The sequence below is a fragment of the Prosopis cineraria genome, unplaced genomic scaffold (genome assembly GCF_029017545.1).
Source record: "Prosopis cineraria cultivar Desert tree isolate PC_DT_omini unplaced genomic scaffold, ASM2901754v1 PC9, whole genome shotgun sequence".
NCBI lineage: Eukaryota > Viridiplantae > Streptophyta > Magnoliopsida > Fabales > Fabaceae > Prosopis > Prosopis cineraria.
The window spans coordinates 32918640-32932659 of record NW_026555340.1 but is presented as its reverse complement, the minus strand read 5'-3'; the positions used below and the strand labels follow the sequence as shown (position 1 = coordinate 32932659).

The following is a 14020-nucleotide window of genomic DNA, read 5'->3' as shown; positions in this document are numbered from 1 at the left end:
CTTTTGATTAGCATGTAATTCTGTCACAGACAATCGTTTGAGGAGTGTTTTCTATAACATTCTAATTTAAATTTTAATAATTAATTTGAGTTAATAAAAATTTTAAAAAATATTTAGAGATAAGTAATTAGTAGGAGAAGATTATTATATTTACTTTAGGATAAAATTCTATGTTAAGATTCTTAAAAAAAATATAATAATAAGAATAATTGTCATCAGTGGCAAATACGGCACGCCATTAAGCTACTAGCTGAGGATTGGCAAATCAAGGTGAACTATACATGCAAGGAAAACAACAAGTGTGCTGATTGAATTGCAAAGTCTGATTTGAATCAATATGCTGAGTGTAAAATTATTTTTGAACCTCTTAAAAATGTCATTGAGTCGTTATATCAAGATAGTAAGGATCATAATGATCCCGGTTTACTTTTCAATTAAATAAGAGTTTGGATTTTTCACTGTTTTTGGTTAAAAAAAACCATAATTGTCATTATTATTGTTGTTGTTAAAAAAAAGGGAGAGGAAATATATAAAAAAAAGGGGGGGGTGGTGATTAACGGATTTATTTCCGTGGCTGTGTGTGTAGGTGTATTTAGAATGAAAATGATGATGATGATGATGACCGTGGGACCCACACCCCGTTTAAAACAACTCTTGCGCATTTCCCCGGGGGAGGGGGGGAGAGCGTCGGCGTGGAAGTGAGAAAAATCTGATTTTAAGATTTTTAAAATTATATAAGTATTTTAAATATTTTTTGTAATCATTTAACTCCTTTAGTTTTTAATTTTCTAATGGTAAAAAATTTAAAGTTTGAAAGAGGGATAAATTTATAATGAATAAAAATAATTGTTGAAGTTGTTAGTAGTATAATAAATATTTTAAAGTATAAATTTATTGATGAAAATTAAATTTGAGACTTATGGATTAAACATTAGACTCTTAAGGGTAGATTTTTTTAAATATCAAAATATAAATGATTTTTTGATATTTAGATGATTATTTGAAAAGAAAAACAGATTATTATGACTATAGAATAATGATTCTAAATTTGAGATTAAATTTGTAATTTTTGAGTATTTTTAGGTAAAAATTTATGAAATAAAAAAAATAAACTTTTGATAATATAAATTGGTTTAAATAATGATTTTAGTTTATTAGTATTTATTGATGATTAAAAGAGGAATTGAAAATTTTACTTGAAAGTATTAACTCTAAACTTGTATTAATAATGTGATTAGGAATTATGTTGTATTTTTTAATTTTATTATTAGAGTTATTTTATTAGTTTTACTAATTAAAAATAATATTTATAAATAATATATTATGTGTAGATTATATTGTTAGTAAAGATTGTGATGAAAAATAAATTGTAAGAAATAATATATTCAAAAATTCACAAAGTAACCATATTTTAATTTATTATTAATGTTACCTCCTGTTATTTGTATGATTATTGAGAAAATTTATGAATTATTGTTGGAAAATTATTTTATTATATTTATGAAAAAAATTATGAAATGATAAATATGTGTTTTTAAATATTTTTGTCAAGTGGAATGCTATATTATAATATTATTGGAAATGAAAAAATTATAAAAATTGTGACATTATACATTTATGTATTGTTAATATTTAAATTGTTTGACTATTGTGAGAGATGTTAGGAGATTTATTGTCATTATGTTTTTGTACCACATGGTATGCCTCTGTTGGAGGCTCAATAGGAGCTTATAAAGGCTCGAGTTAATCTACCTTTAATCAGGTAATTTAGCATTAAGTAAGGGCCATGACTCGAGGTTAATGGAGGGAGATAAGAATGATTGTTTGTACTGCATTACAATATTTCTTGTATTTTTGTTAAAATAATATGATTGTTGTTTCCCCACTTAGCAAACACATATTTAATTTTTTTGTATACACTATCATGTATTGGCATTGGTTATTGAGACTTTTGAGTCTCATTATATAATTAATAATTTTTAGGAGAAGAGTCATGAGTGATGTGTGAAGGAGTCCTTAAGGCTTAATATCATAGATCCATGGTCTCTTTTGAGTATTTTAATTTATAATTTTTAATGTGTTATATTGTCAATGCTGAGGCTTTTTATTTGTTGACAATTATATAAATGTAATATTGTAATCATGCCCTTCAAATTATTTTTGCTTTTGGTACACTTTAAATACTGTAACTTTAATATCTAATTTATTTTGGATGGTTTGAAATGGCATGATTATTACGCTATATATTTGGCTTGTTTTGAAAATTAAGTGAGTTATCTATTTTTGTTATGGTTTATAGTTTGTACTTGTTGGAAGTGTATAGTTAGAAAAATGTGATTTTGACTCAATGACATGTGAAATGTTAAAACTTATTTGAGGTATTGAATTGTGCAAATCTAGACCGATTATTAAATACTTTTATATTGAATTTATTGATATAAATGTATTGGATGACTGTAACCCAATTATGAGAGTAAATATGTATTAACAGTGATTATAAAATTTTAAAATACATAACTATTTTTATTTTTGTATTCTATTGTGTTCATCATATTCTCAATTTTAAAAGGAATCTTTTAAGCCTTTTACACTTATTTTGTTTTTAATTGTTTGGGATCTCAAATTTCAGAAAGGGCAATTTAAGTAGTTTAAATTCTATTTACCATAATAATACTTAATTATTTAATTTAATTTTTTCTATCATTGTAATTATTTTAAAAGATAAAATTTTTTATAAGATTATGTTTTATCATTTCCTACCATGATAGTGTTTTAAATTATATATATTTTAAAATATATATTTTTATATAGGATTAGTTGATTTTTATTTATTATGATAAACACTTACCATGGTTGAATTAATTATTTAAAAAAAAAATCAGGGTGTCATATTTTCACGATAAATACTATACTGTTTTTTAAGAATCTAGATCCATGTGATCCAAAGTACTGTTCGACTTGACACGTCCCCAAGGAGATATCAATACTAGCAATATGTTTGATCAAAGGCCCGGAGGAAGCTCAAACGGACAACAGAACGTCCACGTGGTGAGGCATATTTTACGAGCAGATACAGGTCTTTCATAAGATATCCTGTCCTTCCTTCTAGTGCATGCTGCGCATAATTCCATGCAAGTGCCCACCAGCCATTATAAGCGACATAATGCCTGCTGAAACACTTTCCCTGTTCTCTTAAAACGGGAAGCCATCACCCCAAGAAGTTCTCCAAAGATACCTGCATATCAGCAAAATTCAGATATGAACGCATACTCGGATAGCATTGTATCATCAGCTATCACTACATGAAGAACTTACAAGCATTGATCAACTAAAACATTATCTATTGGAGATTACTCTTGGTAATTTGTAACTAGCTTGTATAATCTTAAGGAGAATTTTCATACAGTTGGGCATTTACTAGCAAATAAATATATGATACGTCACACTAATCTATGTTGAAATAGAGCTTTAACTCTTATTTCTCTGTGACAGCGGTTGTTACCACCAGCCACCAGCCACCATGATCAACTGACAAGCCATAATTAAAGCAATACAGTGCATGAGAAAATGTGCCATGAAAGAAGCTACAAAGCAAGCATACAAGAAATTCTTAATGTATAGGCATGGATTAAGAAATAGTTATCTCCTATACTTTTTTAAAGCATACTAATAAATCCATCTATACAATTTCAGGGTTTTATGAATGCATAAAGCACTAATGGAACTGCAATTAAATCTTAAATCTATTAACAGATAACATAGATTCTCAACTGGAATCTTAACTAACGTATCAACGGCATGTGCAGTGTAGACGTTCCACACAAACTGAACACTTACCAAGACCCACAGATGATGCAAAGACAGGTCTTACAGGCAGTTCTGTATAAAAATAATATAGCAGAGAGGCAAATAATCCTCCAGCTAACAATGACTTCTGGCTTGTGCTTTTCAAATAGCCCATTACGCCACCCATTGCCTAGAAAAAGAACATCAACAATATTATTTTTCAGATCAGTCTAATCTAGTTCAATAGCCATACCAATACTATGTTGCTTAGTACCTGCATATCTGCCTGACTACGAATTACTCTACACCAAATGCAAAGAAAGCCATTTGACACTATTGACCATACTAACATATCAGACAAAGGTATCAATATAGTCCGTTAATTTATTTTTTTCAAAAAAAAAATCACATACATTCCAACATGCTTTTAATAGAACTCAAAGCCATATGCAAACAATGCTTAACAGACAACTTATATACCCCGATCATTTTTTCAGTAGCAAAGAATAGATATAATCAAAAGACTGAAAAAGCCATTACATGATATAGGTTCTTGGAAAACGTATTCCTGTGGCATCCTGAGCTAAGATAGCATTGATACTTAAAAGTGAGAGTATGAAGTGGCAGAAGTTTTAGGAATTACCTCCAAGGAGCCCAACATACGCTAAAGTAAATTTCCGAGACGTTAACAAAGCCATCTTCGTGTCTCCCTCTGATTATCTCTTACCCACGTTATGATCCCTTCCCCTAACGTTACTATCACCTTTGACCCGTGGTGGTAGTTGAGGGCTGGGAGGGGGAAGAAGCAGCCCTAGCGGACAAGTATCGGTTCTGTGTAAGAAGGTGCGTCTTATACAATCTGTCCCTCAAGTAATTCAAACCTTGAAAGAGCGGAGATGAGGGATCAAAGGAAGAACGTAGGCTTCCAGTAATGTCAATGGGAGATTGCAGTTCAAGTCGAGGGAGATGACTGCGAGAAGGAGCACTGGTAGTTCTGGGCCAGTACCCAAATGGGGCTCCTTCGCTACCAGTACTTCTTCAGGCAGTTAAATATTTTACCCAAAAAAAAAAAAAAATACTCATTATCATTTCCCTGAACAACTAAACATTGGAGAATAAAAATCTCTCCAAAGTACATAATAATTTTTTAAAGTTTTTTAGAGATTTTCCTGACATTAATTATTTGTGTTAATACTCCCGATTTAATAAAGAATATGGTCTCCCATTTTTCACTCACCCTCCCAACAATGACTCTCCATATTCTTCGCTTCTCGAGACGAAACTTGGCATTTACCCAGATTAGCGGAAAAAGAGGGTGTGCGCAATAGTGGAGATTAAGGTTTTGCAAATGCAGGAGTAAACCAAGCCCTCCATTATCCTCTGTCGTAAATGCAAGGTTTGGTCTTCTTCTTCATCAGCCATCATACTCACTTCCTCACTTCCTGAGTTCCCATTTTTAGCCAATACAGTGAGAACAATAAGCAAGTGATATATGGTAGGAGTATTCATGGGACGGCACGGAACAAGGGACCTATCTTAAAAAAAATCAGGACTAAATTTTTGTTTCGTATCCTATCCTGTCCCAAAAGTTGTCACGACCCAATACGAATCGTGATGGAATCAAGACATCCAACTGTCCCATTAAATCGGATAATATGGAAGATAAATTTGAATAATAACATTCATTAAAATTTTAAATTTTATAATGCATTAAGTTTAAAATCAAAACAACATAATACATAAATCACAATGATTTAAAGTTAATTATTAAATTACATTAATGATAACTATAAATGTATAACACATTATGATAGTAATTACAGGTAATTTTTAAATTATAAGAGCAACAACAATAAATAAGCTGGCACAATATCAAATCATTATTCTCCTTTTTTAATTGAAATATGTTAAGATAATTATTTTTTTAAAAATAAAGTAAAAATACGATATAAATAAAATTATTAAATAGATAGATAGAATAATAAAAAATATTAATATAATTAATATATTTAATGTTTATTTTTAAAATATATATATCTATAATATTCAAGACGGGACGGGACAAGGGCAATGTCGTGTTCTATCCCATCCCAAACCTCCTTTTCGTCTCATCAATATTGTTTTCAGGCCAAGACGAGATCTGTCTAAATATAATTGGGATGAAGCTGGGGCAATTAAGACGAGCATAAGTTAAAGACTCCTATTATATGGTTAAGCTTTATGCCAGCAGGGACTGAACTTTATTTATTATTCGCATTTTGCGTAGCCTGTGAATTCCAAGTTGTGTTTGTGTTCTACAATAAGAATACGAGTATAGAGGGAAAGCCCATGAGTGAAGGACATCCTTTTGACTACCTAGGATACAGTATGAGCCTCATGGCTTTCTCATACAAAGAAAAACAAAAATAATTAAGCATTTGCAATGAATTCTCGTTTATTCATATCCAAGCTCGGTTCTCACTGAAGCACGACCCCTTCCACTCCAGAGTATTATCAAGCGACGAAACGACGCCGACAAAGGGGGGAAGAAGATTGACGACACTGTGGAGCAAGTTTTGGGGTGAAATGGGGCTTGAGGCACCATACTTATAGGCTCAAAAGTGATTGATGCTTTGTTTGTTTGGAGAGAAAATGTGAGAGAAAAGAAAATGTGAGAAAAAAATTGGGAAGACAACAAAGTTTTTTCTATTTGAATGAGGAAGGAAAAATAGGGAAGAAAATAGAAGGTAGAACCCACTACATTTTCTCTTCAAATTTTCTCCATATATTAAGAGATTTTAAAAAGAAATTTGTTGTTTGGCATGTGCCTTTCTCTCTCCTCGTCTCTCTGTGTTTTTTTTTTTTAACCTCTTTACATTTTGTCAATTTTTCTCTCTTATACAAAGACTCTTTCTCTATTATTTTTCTTTTTCTTCACCTAGAAGCTATGATGTCCATTGTATTGAATAGATTATTTATATTTAATTTTAATAAAATATCTCCTTTTACTATTTTAAATAAAAATAATATATTTTTATTAAATTATTTGGTTTTAAAATATAATAATATGATAATATAATTTTTAATATAATTTTACCTGTTAATTTGGTTTTATAAAAATAATTACATAAAATGTGACATATTTTGATATAAAGATATCATAATCATTATACTATTTGCTTTTTTTTTTCTTTCTCTATTTTCTCCTACTCATCCAAATAGAAGGAGGGATAAGATTTTTTTGTTTCTCAGTTTTTTTTAGAGCCGGTAATTTGGGCCGAGCCCGACGGGCCAGCCCGAACCCGTCCGAAAAATTTAATACCAAGCCTGAAAAAATATTATTTTTTTATTGAGGAAATTCGGGCCAAGCCCGATCAGGTTCGGGCTTGGCCCGAATACCCGAATAAAAAAATAATTTTTTAAAAAAATATATACAATTTGATAAATATTAATTAATTTTTTAAATTTTATATCATTTTATACCAAAATACTATATATATAAGTGTTTTAATGTAGTTATTTTTTTAAAAAAATCAAAATAGTTATATTTCATCTTTTTATTATTTTTAATCAATAAAATATCTCAAAATAATATTTAAAATATATTTTAATATTAATTTTAATATTATAAGACCCAGTTTTTGTTAAAAAAAAATTTGAGTCCTATAAATCATTTGCATGTAAAAAAATAATTTTATATTTTTAATAAATTAAGAGAATTAATTTTAAAGTAAAAATAAAATTGAAAATAATTTTAAAAATAAAATTTAGGCATGTACGAATTTCTGATTCTACTACTAGATAAACATAATAAATAGAATAATATTCTTGAACAATTACTTGGTTATTGTCCATGCTAGATTTGGTTAAAAATTAAGAGTAAACTAGAGTAAGAATCCCTTTTATATAAGAGTTAAATAATATAAAAAGTTAAAGAAAAATGATTTCAAAAAAAATAATATTTTACTCATAATTAAATAATTTTTTATATAATATAATGATGGCAATTTTTTTATATTCATAAAAATGAAAAGTATAATTTACCTAAAAGTTATTTAAAATTTTGAACTAATTAAAATAATAATTTTAAATTAGCAGTCTAACTGTGATTGAATTAGGATCAGCTTAATCATAATTAAATAATATAATTTAATTAAAGTATATAAAATATTTATATATGACTATGATAAGAGCAATATTTAAACAACTACGACATTAATTTACAAGTAAAGGAAATATTCATGAATAAATTATACATAATACAACAAAATAATAATAGAGCTACTTAAATACAAAGTTGATAAATTATTTTTTATTTTATTTTTTTAAAATTAAGATAATATTTTACAATTAATAGAATTTTTTAAAAATTAAAATTGGTTCAGAAAATACAGAAAAATATTTTTAAAAAGTTTCGGGTATTTGGGCCAGCCTGAATAAGCCCGAAACCCGAAGGTATTGGGGCCAGGCTTAGCTATATGGGCTTTTTAGAAGGGGTAGGATGTTTTAAGCCCGATCTGAATAAGCCCGGTCCGAATTGAGCCCGGCCCGAATAAGCTCGGCCCGCCCGATTTACCGGCTCTAGTTTTTTTTCTCCATTTTCTTTCTTCTTAACACTTCTTCTTATCCAAACAAAGGGTAAGGGTCTACAAATTACCTTGAGAAGCGAAGAAGAAGATGGGGAAGGAAGCTATGAGAAACACAGTCAGTTAATTTTTTATTTTAAAATGAAAACATTATAGTCATTTCATACAACAAAAATTAATGTAAAGTCCTGGCATTTTTTCCAGATACCTAATTGTCATTTGTATATTTTCGAAAGATTATTTGTCATTCTCCATTGAACATTTTCATATAATTTGGTTAGCTTTTTTATTGGTAGGAACTTGATTGGTTGAATGGGATAACAAGCATCATCGCAAGGCCAATCCCAATGCGCATTGCAAATGTAGGGCCTTGGAAATTAAAAGTCAACAAAGGCCCATTACGCAACCATTAGCTCCTTTTTGAACTGTTTAACATGCATGCCCTTTCAGCTGCGCGCACACACTAGACGTGTTTTCACACGACACACGCAAGACAAATGAATAAGATTATTCATAATTTTTTAATAATATGACTTAATAATAATGTTCATGTTCCTCCTTTTTTTAGGCGAAATTCCAATATAAACTAATCATCCACAGAAAGATAAGTGCAGAAAAATATTATCAAATCAAATTAGGCACAAAAAAGGGGACTGTAAATACTTAAGATGAGGAATCTTTACTCGCCGGGGAAGGCTTAGCTCGCTCATAGAAAGTAAAACAAAAGGCGCATCAGATTTGGATCATTTCTATCCCCTCCCTCAATATTTGTCTCTATACTTAATCATATATGTTCATTTTATTTTATTTTATTTGGTTTAACAATGTAAGATTGTTAATTATGAAATTAAAATAAACATATTATCCATTTAATATCTGGCATAAAGAAATATTATAATCTTATTTTCAAAAGCATTTAAGTGATGGTAATAACTAATATATTTATTTTAAGGAAAAATTAATCTTTTAGTTCTCTAATTTTTAATTTACTTATAACTCAATCCCTCAATTATGACTTGTTGTAACTCAGTTTCTCAATTATGACTCGCCTATAACTCAGTTGCTCAACTTTTGAATTACTTACAAATTAGTCCTTAAACTTTTGTTAATTTTTTTTTTCATGTTAGCTTATATCTCACATCAATGAGCAATAAGGGAGTATTTTAGAATAATATATGAGCATTTTTTATCCCTCTTATTTGATAAGAAATTTTTTTTAAAAAAAATAAAAAATAAGGACCAAATTATAGGTAAATCAAAAGTTGAGGGACTGAGTCGCAGCAAGTTATAGTTGAGGGATTGAGTTACAAGTGAGTTAAAAGTTGAAGGATTAAAAAATTAATTTTTTCTTATTTTAATGTTATAATTAGCAATCTTACACTATTAAACCAAATAAATAATTAAAATGGATGGATGACATTGAGTATGGAAAGATATATTGAAAAAGTGTATGAAAAAGATCCAAATTTCTTAAAAAAAAAAACAGTTTCTTGTTTCTAACATGTAGATGCATTTTTTTTTATTTCACGAACTATATGGAGTTTAAAAAAATTAGCTTGTTATTGTGAAATTCTAAAAGAAAAGCGTCATGACCTTGATTGATAACAATAATTAAATAACTTTTGTTCGATGTGCATCCTTACATAAAACTTGGTTTTTTGGATGAAAAAGAAAAGATCACTTTTCCACCAAAAACAAATATTAATGTAATTTTTTGTTTGGTCTAATGCATAGATACATCTCCTTCCACCACAATCTAGAGTTAGCCATGGCATTGGCAGTAGAGGCAAGGCAGGCATGGGAGAAATATCAAGAAGCGATTGATGCAATAGGGAATGCAAGAGATTTACACAATATATCTTGGCGTGTCAGGAACTTCTGGGTAATCAGATACCTCCATCACTAAGGGATGAACATCTATGGAAGGATTATACTGTTGAATCACCACCACTGATGAGGTGGTAGAGAAGTCTGAAGATGCCAAGTAACTTCCAATAGGACCTAACTCTTTACAGTCACTATTCTCCACCAATGGGGCCACTGGAGGCATTCTACCCACCAATACTAGATTGCTCTTGTTCATTTCCTTTAGAGCTGTTATCACTCCCCCTTTACTTTCTACTAATCTCTCTTCACACCTCATCGACTCTTGGTTTAAGCTTTGAGCACTCATAAACTCTGACCATGCTTGATCGTCTTCTTGCTTGTCATAATCCGAGCTAATGTCTGCCCCTTTTATAACTTTCTTATCCTTGTTTACCGTCACGGCCACCAAATTTGCCCCAAATGTGAATGTCTTCCCTGGTAAAGGCACAAACTTCACCACTGTTAGCAAAATTCCTGGGTGCTCCGCCATTCTCATCCCGTAGGCCAGTGCTTCTCGGTCATCTCGCCCTCCAAAGAAAGGTAATATTACTTTATAGGATACATCACTGGCTTGAACTTGGCTCGTCCCTCCAAGGCCTCGATCCACCAAAATTCCTACTGAGCAGGGAGCATGCGTGAGCACATTTTGGTTCACTAGGCGGATTGAATGTCCGAGTGACTCCATGGACCCGTCTGCTCGCTGGTGCTTGTGAAAAGGAAGGATAATCATGGCTGCTCGCTTGTGGTGAGCGCTAGTGCATATGTCCTCGTGGATGGTGCTAAGTGCAGAGATGGCAGTCATGGGACGAACATTCACGCTGCTTAACTGCCCATAGGCTTCAAATGGAATCACCATCTGGTCTCTATCCTCTTGTATCTTATTCCAAAAAGGAAGGCCGTTATTGCGAGCCTTATGGACCATTGTGATGGCTGAAGATCGCTCCGAAAGCTCCATCAAGTGCATCGCATATATGCAAAGCTTCCCTCGTTTTCGAGTTCCACGAGATGACTCTATTAGGTTAATGAGAGTAGGAATATTGTGTGTGCTATGGAAGCAAGCAAGTACTCGTAACTCTGTATCTTGATCCTTACGTTGAATTGTTTTGTGCTTGTAAGGTGCTCCCTTACGAGCTGGCTTGTAAACGGCCATCACTATTGGCGTTGTAATAAAGGTGGTAAACAATGCCATTAATACACATATGGCAAATGTTTGGTCATTTAGTACCTATACTTGAAGAAACACATGCTCAGTAAGTTCATTCATTAGTATGAGACACAATTCCATGAATGGTGATAGACTAATTAACAAGACACATATGCATTGTTAAATCAAGAGAACAAGTTGTAAGTACCTTGCGATCCTTGCCAATGTTGAGAACAATGAGCTCTACTAAGCCTTTGGTGTTCATAAGAAAACCAAGTGCAAGGGCTTCTCGGAAAGGCATTCTACAAATAAGGGCCACAACAATCGTACCAACAATCTTTCCAAAGCAAGCAGTGAATATGACTAAAAATAATAAGCCCCATGAAGTTCCTCCACTTATGGTTGCCACATTTGTCTTCAACCCACTAGAGACAAAATAGAGTGGTAGAAAAAGGCTAGAGATGATGTCCTCAAGCCTCTCGATTAAGACCCCAGCAAAAGGACCATCTTTGGGCATGATGATGCCAATCACAAACGCCCCAAACAGGGCATGAATGCCAATAGTATCAGTGGCAAAACTAGAGGCTAAGACAATCATCAAAGTGATACATATGTAAAGCTCTTTCACGGGCTCGCCCTCATGAGAATGCTTAGCCATAATCAAGAGAACAGGTTTGATTGCAAAGACACAAAAAAGGATAAAAGTGGCACCACACAATAAAACCCATAAAGAAATGAGGGGAGAAGTATGGGAGCCAGAGAGGGCGATTGCGAGAGCAAGGAGAATCCAAGCGGCAACATCATTGACGGCGGCGGCAGCCATGGCAATGCGTCCAACATCTGTGGTGAGGAGTTTGAGCTCTGCCAGGATACGGGCTAGAACAGGGAAGGCGGTGATGGAGAGAGCAACTCCCATGAAGACAAGGAAGGCAGTGGGCTCGACGCCCTTGGAGATGGTAGCACGAAGAACAAAGGAGGTACCTATGCCAAGAATGAAAGGGACGGATATGCCAGCAATGGCAATGCCTAGGGCCTTGTGACCTGTTCGTCTTATAGAACGCATGTCGAGCTCTAAACCCACAAGAAACAAGAAGAATAAAAGACCGACATTGGCAAGGGTCTCGAGAACCGTGGAGCTTTTCTTAGGGAAAACGGTATGGAGGAAGGAGTGGCTTCGACCAATTGCAGAAGGTCCCAATATGATTCCTCCCTACAGCAAACACACACACACACACACACACACACACATGTATATGTATAAATAAAGCATGTGTAATAGAAAGAATAGAAGAGAGAAGAGGCTTACAATGATTTCAGCAATGACACGAGGCTGGTGGAGGGGACGTAAAAGGAAGGCAAGGAAGCGAGTAAAGGCAACAACGAGACATATTTGGAGGATGAGGAGGGGAAGAGCATAGTCGAGGGGGTTTTCCTTTTGAAAGGCGCCATTAGAGGTGGCCTTCATGGGGGCGGGGCAGTTAGGAGGAGTAGGACTAGCCATGGGTAAATGGTGGGTGAGAGAATAATGGGGCTTAGAGGTTTGGAGTGAGATCAGAGTATGAGGATGAGGGGAAGAATGGGGGTTGCAAGAAGGGAGAGGTATATAGAAAAGGATTGAAAAGAGAAACAGTGGTGGATAGCAAAAGAGCCTGGATTATGCTAAGAATAGGAGTCGTATGGACTGAACGTTACAAATTAGAGGAGGGCATGCGCTCCTCTTTCCTTTCTTTTTATAGCTTTTGCTCCCTTCTTCTTCCTGCTTCCCTTTCTTACACTTGCATCTATATCCTCCACCTCACCCCTTTTCTTTTTCTCTTACCCTTACTTTATGCAGCTATTTTCTTTTTCTTTTTTTTGCCCTTTTTAATCATCTCATTATTTCATGCCTTCCTTGCACATTTAATTCTCTTCCTTTCTGTTCGTAGTTGTCATCATTTATGTTTTACCCACTTGTAACGGACCCTCTACACCTAATCATTTATGCATGAATTCAAAATAAGCTCATTCATTCTTGCAATTAATTATCTTTAAAACCCATTCATATGCGTGTTCCTTGGTTAAACAGGGTTTGACTCTGTATCCTTTTATGTTTCATAGACAAAAAGATTAGATATATCCCTCTGCACGTAACCATACAAAATAACTCAAATTTCTTATGGTTAGTGAACAAAGTTGTAACAATATGTGTAGAGATTCCCTAGCTAGAAATAAATAGACTTCAAATTACATATCATGGAATGATCTTTTAACCATTTATTCCTTTGGTCCTATTTATAAGGTAGAAAGAGAATAAAAAATTTGGTCCTACTTATAAGGCATTTGTCAATTTTCAATGCTCATTTTTAAATTTTTGCTTTTGCTAGATGCTTTGAATAAAAATACTAGCAATGAAATTTAAGAATATTTATTAAAGGTAAACGTAAAAATTTGTTAAATTTTAAGACAAAAATAATGAATTTTAAGGTTTTTTTTTTTGATAAAACACGTTAGAAATAACTTATAAATAAGATTAGAAAGAGTGTATCATTATTTCCAACAATTGTATCTAGCAAATGTTCATTTTTAAATCATTTTATTGCAAACAAAAATGTGACCTTTCTGTAATTCAACAATTTTTTTTTTTTATAAACGAGACATACATTCTATATGCAGGGTCATA

The 14020-nt window shown here is 32.4% G+C and overlaps 2 protein-coding genes across 2 annotated transcripts; both read right to left on the bottom strand.

Moving 5' to 3' along the window:
* Nucleotides 1-3105: 3105 nt before the first annotated feature.
* On the bottom strand, nucleotides 3106-4484 carry LOC129319786 (protein FATTY ACID EXPORT 2, chloroplastic-like). The gene is given in 4 exon segments (XM_054964849.1): nucleotides 3106-3173; nucleotides 3176-3235; nucleotides 3838-3972; nucleotides 4430-4484. Coding segments are annotated over 4 exon segments (318 nt in total).
* Nucleotides 4485-10149: 5665 nt separating this feature from the next.
* Nucleotides 10150-12912, bottom strand: LOC129319243 (cation/H(+) antiporter 19). Its single transcript, XM_054964244.1, has 3 exons — nucleotides 12668-12912; nucleotides 11570-12571; nucleotides 10150-11442 (listed from the first exon to the last, which is right to left on the bottom strand). The coding sequence occupies exons 1-3, from the start codon at nucleotides 12860-12862 to the stop codon at nucleotides 10198-10200; spliced, it is 2442 nt and encodes an 813-aa protein (XP_054820219.1). The 5' UTR covers nucleotides 12863-12912; the 3' UTR covers nucleotides 10150-10197.
* Nucleotides 12913-14020: the final 1108 nt, after the last annotated feature.

Coding starts and splice junctions, on each gene's coding strand:
- LOC129319243 (XM_054964244.1), bottom strand. CDS start 12,862: ATGGCTAGTCCTACTCCTCCTAACTGCCCCGCCCCCATGAAGGCCACC. Junction 12,572..12,667: donor GTGTCATTGCTGAAATCATT/GTAAGCCTCTTC, acceptor TGTTTGCTGTAG/GGAGGAATCATATTGGGACC. Junction 11,443..11,569: donor ACATTGGCAAGGATCGCAAG/GTACTTACAACT, acceptor CTTCAAGTATAG/GTACTAAATGACCAAACATT.